The 4,902-nt window shown below is 35.9% G+C and overlaps 1 protein-coding gene across 1 annotated transcript; it reads right to left on the bottom strand.

Annotated features, from left to right (window-relative positions):
* Positions 1-334: 334 nt before the first annotated feature.
* On the bottom strand, positions 335-1,258 carry LOC143794783 (olfactory receptor 10A7-like). Its single transcript, XM_077280974.1, has one exon. The coding sequence runs from the start codon at positions 1,256-1,258 to the stop codon at positions 335-337; it is 924 nt and encodes a 307-aa protein (XP_077137089.1).
* Positions 1,259-4,902: the final 3,644 nt, after the last annotated feature.

The raw sequence follows: 4,902 nt of genomic DNA, 5'->3' as shown, positions 1-4,902 counted from the left end.
GTGAACTTACCCTAATTATGAGACTGGGTTTTTCTTTAATATTAAACAGGCAGCCAAAGACTAATGCTTGAGTTCCAGTATTAGAGAATGTCCACAGCTCAGAATAGCCTTCATTTTTATCCCCTGTTTATTGTAGAAAAAGGAAGGGGAAGAAATACAGTAAAGCTAAAAATAAATGGTGAAAAAGACAAATAGTTACATTGTCCTTCACTCCTCCAAAAAAATGAAGATGGAGCTCTTCAGTACTGTCTCTTGTAGGGTGTAGTGTTGAAGCAAATTTAATTATTACTGTGATGCCACCATATTTTTATTTTTGCCTGAAAATAATTAGAAATTACTTTAAACTTACAGCTTTTTTCAGTGCCTGCTTGATATCATTGTTTCTTAAACTATAGATCATAGGATTGATCATAGGGGTGATAACAGAGTAAATCAGCGATACAATTTTGTTGAAGCTGAAAGCATTCGTCCTTGGCCTGACATATGTGAAGATTGCGGTGCCATAAAATATAGATACAATTATAAGATGAGAAGTACATGTAGAAAAAGACTTTTTACGACCATCAGCAGTTGTGATCTTCAGTATGGTCAAAATTATTTTTATATAAGAAATCATGGTCAACGACAAGGAGACTAGCAAAATTATTGACCCCAAAACAAAATTGATGATTTCAATGCTGTTAATATTTTGACACGCAAGATTTAGCAATGGGGCTGAGTCACAGAAAAAATGATTTATAACATTTGCGCGGCAGAAAGGGAGACGAAATAAAAAATTAGTTGGAATTAGAGGTGAAAATAAACCGGCTAACCAGCAACCTCCAGCTAGTTTAATGCAGACTTTTCTATTCATGATTCCATTATAATGAAGAGGGTTACAGATAGCAAGATACCGGTCATATGCCATAGTAGTCAACAAGAAACATTCTGCACTTCCTAAAATAAAGAAAATGTACAACTGGGAGAAACATGCATTGACGGAGATTGTTTTTTTACTTGACAACAGGTTAGACAACATATTAGGAACAGTGACAGTGACGTAACCTATCTCTAAAATTGAGAGGTTAGTGAGATAAAAATACATAGGAGTATGAAGATGATAATCCAAGTGGATAACCACAATAATAATGGCATGCTGTGTGAATGTCAGGATATACATCACCAAGAAAATAACAAATAAAGCCAACTGGATCTCCTTGACTTCATAAAATCCAAGAATGATGAACTCTTTCACTCTTGTCTGGTTTGCTGCATTCATAATATCTGGTTGGTAAAGAAAAAGCTGTTCAACAAAGTTCAAAAATGCGCAATATAGGTAGCGAATACATTCAACCTTTATAGGGCACCAACTATCTTCTGTAATTGAATGATCACATACAGTAGCTGTTCAGAAAATGCCGGAATGGATCACAACATGGATTTAAAGGGGATAACCAAGGTAATGAAAAGGCTCTCTCGTTCATGCGTTGTGGATGGTATTGCAGTTAAAGCTGCCTTTACCTAACGGGTTATTCATATCCTATAAAGTAATTGCATATTCTCTGTAAATGGACAGGCCGCAGTCAGCATTCCCTCTTAGTTGAGCTCACTGTAAAGGAAACAGTTAAAACAACATACTAATGAGGAACTATGAGCCCAACAGCATCTCTAGGTATCATGGAGCCATAAGGGCACCACTTACAAGAAACTGTGGTCACTGAATTAGTGCGTACACCTCACGTAAGATTGCACTGCACAGTAGTATTACCGCCACTTGACTGTGTGCAGTTTTTATAGAATGTGAAAAACTCTTTAACTTTTACACAAACATCCACCTCTTGTGCTTTACATGCACATTCACCTTGTTTGCAGAGATTTTCTACAGCAAATGCATGGGTATGTGTCAATGTTTTTGCATATTTAAGTTTGGATAACTGCAGTTGTAATTATTATTACCTATTTTTTTTCATGCAATTGTTTGTTATTTGCACAGTTTTTTATTCCGGCAAAATAGCAGTTTGTAAATCTGTTTTAACCCCTTCCTGGCATGTGAGACAATAATACATCACAGGCGGGGTCCCCATGCATGGCGTGGGCTCAGAATCCGAGCTTGCATCACTTTAAGAAGTTGCTGGCTGTTTTACATAGCTGACATCTTCTGTAACAGCAGCAGGCAAAGCTTGCTCCACTCTCAGTCTCTACCAGCGGCATTTAATAGCGTGATCAGTAGGATGCAAGATTTGATTATGAGGAACTGATGGATTACCATGGGCTGCTGAAGGCCGCTGTAACTGATATCTTAGTTCTTCTGCGAAGTTCAGCCATTGGAGAACCACATTTTCATTATCTATCTACCATTAACAATGCTGTGGTAATGCAGTATGTAGTATAAGAAATCTAAGATCATAGGTTTAAGTCTGGCTGTGGAATGCTCTACCACAAGAGGTAGTAATGGCAGGCACTATAGCAGCTTTTAAAAAAGAACTGGATGCTTTCCTCAGAAGAAATGGCATTCTAGGCTATAGATAATTGAGTGACAAAGGATTAATATTTGGTGGAGAAAGGGGAACCTTCTTTAACCCATGTAACTACATAACTTTATCAGTCCCATAAAAGAACAACGGAAAAAAAATACAGTTTGATAAATACTTTTAAAAATTAAAATCACTTTTTTTTCCTCCATTTAAAATAATTTAAAAAAGTAAACAATCATATATGGTATTTCTTCATCTGGAATAAGTAAAATCTATCAAAATCTAAAATTAATTAATTTAAATGTTAAACACCGTAAATAGAAAAAAAATCAAAAAGCCAAAAATATGTTTTTTTGTTTGCAGCAACTGCACGAAAAATGCAATAAGAAGCAATAAAAATATTGTGGGTAGCCCAAATTGTTTTCAATAAAAATATCAATAGTTTCAGAAAATGGCAACACAAACATTTTTTTTTACTAATTTTGACATTTTTTTCATCACTTAAATAAAAAAAAATACAGATATGGGATCACCATAATTGCACTGACCTGAATATTCATAATTTTAGGTCATGTTACTACACAATGAATGCTCTAAAAACAGAACCCTAAAACCAATTATAGAATTTTGGATTTTGGGGGGCAATTCCATCACTTGGAGAAGCAATAAGTTAAATCTAAAAACATTAATAGTATCATTCAAAATTATCCAAAATCCCCCAAAAAACAAGCCTTAGTGCAGTTATGTCTAAAGAAAAATAATAAAGTATGGCTCTTGGACAAAGGTGAGGAAGATAGCAAAAATGGAAAATCGCACATCAGGAAAGGATTAAAGTCCTATGTAGTGCTTATCTGAAAAATGGCAAAAAAAGACACACAAAGCATACTAGATAATGTTTTGAAAACAAAATCCCACTCACATAACTAGTGACAAAACAATACATGAAGCAAATCTAATGCCGGCTGCAGGTGAACTTATGAAAAATCATTTTTATCAATGTGCTAACGGTGTGTCTGTTTTTCACATCCGTGTGACATAGCTGTGATGTCTGTATGACATCCATGTGAGATCCGTTTTTGTACAAATAAATTAAAAAATGTACATAATGAAATATATTTCTATTATAAACCTAAGAAACTGTATCTGTAAAAATTGGATATTACAGATATGTTCTGTGTGGGATGTTTTTTTACGCATCCATAGACTTGAATGGTCCGTGAGTCTTATTAAATATACGCAAGAAAAATCAATCAGATCATCTGAACAGCCCAATTAAAAAACGTTCAAAAGTCAGATAGCACACTTCTTCAGACAGATTGATAAATGATAAAGATAGATAGATAGATAGATAGATAGATAGATAGATAGATAGATAGATAGACAGACAGATAGTATCTGACAGTAAGGTAAAGATTAAAATTTTGTTTCTTTTTTTGCTATAATATTTCTTTTGTAGATAGAGTCATACTTCACAAATGTAACTCTTCTTTAAAATAAATTAATCATAAAATATATAGATTTATAGACATCAGGAATAATAGTAAAATGACTTCTACATTTTATCATCTGTAGTAATACTATAGTGTAATTAGTGGCATATAGAGTACACGGCTGATCAGTAGAGACGTTACAGTATTGCACAAAGAAAATGCACCTACTACTTAGGTTGCTGTACAATTTTCTATAATAAACGTGAGCTTTGCAATTAAGTTTTCTAAGTGTATTCCTATAAACTGCTACAAATAATAATGAAATGATTGCACTTGGTGGCCAGTGAATGACAATAGAACAAAGAATGGATGGTTTATATAATGGTATAACACTCATTTGGGAACCAAACATCTTAAATTTGGAGATACGCCAGATAATTAATGGTGCTAATTTGGTTTTGTTAAGGTTTTTGTGTACTCTCAATTACATTCTTAAAATTACAATCCAACTGAACCAAATTTATTTTACTATCCACATGCTGTGAGATAGTTCAGACTGTTAGATGATAATAATCAAGAAAACTGTGAAAATTCTATAATGCAGTTAACCCCTTAATCCCATATGACGTACTATCCCGTCAAGGTGACCTGGGACTTAATTCCCAGTGACGGGATTGTACGTCACATGCGATCGGCCGCGCTCACGGGGGGAGCGCGGCTGATCGCGGCCGGGTGTCAGCTGACTATCGCAGCTGACATCTGGCACTATGTGCCAGGAGCGGTTACGGACCGCTCCCGGCACATGAACCCCTGGCACACTGCGATCAAACATGATTGCAGTGTTCTGGCAGTACAGGGAAGCATCGCACAGGGAGGGGGCTCCCTGCGTGCTTCCCTGAGATGATCGGTACAAGGCGATGTGCTCACCTTATACCGAGCGCCTATTCCCTGCAAGCCCCGGATACAAAATGACCGCGGGGCTACTTCCAGGTCCTGCAGGGAGGTGGCTTACCAAGTGC

This window comes from Ranitomeya variabilis, chromosome 1, assembly GCF_051348905.1.
Source record: "Ranitomeya variabilis isolate aRanVar5 chromosome 1, aRanVar5.hap1, whole genome shotgun sequence".
Classification (NCBI taxonomy): Eukaryota; Metazoa; Chordata; class Amphibia; order Anura; family Dendrobatidae; genus Ranitomeya; species Ranitomeya variabilis.
This window is presented reverse-complemented; position numbering and strand designations above follow the sequence as displayed.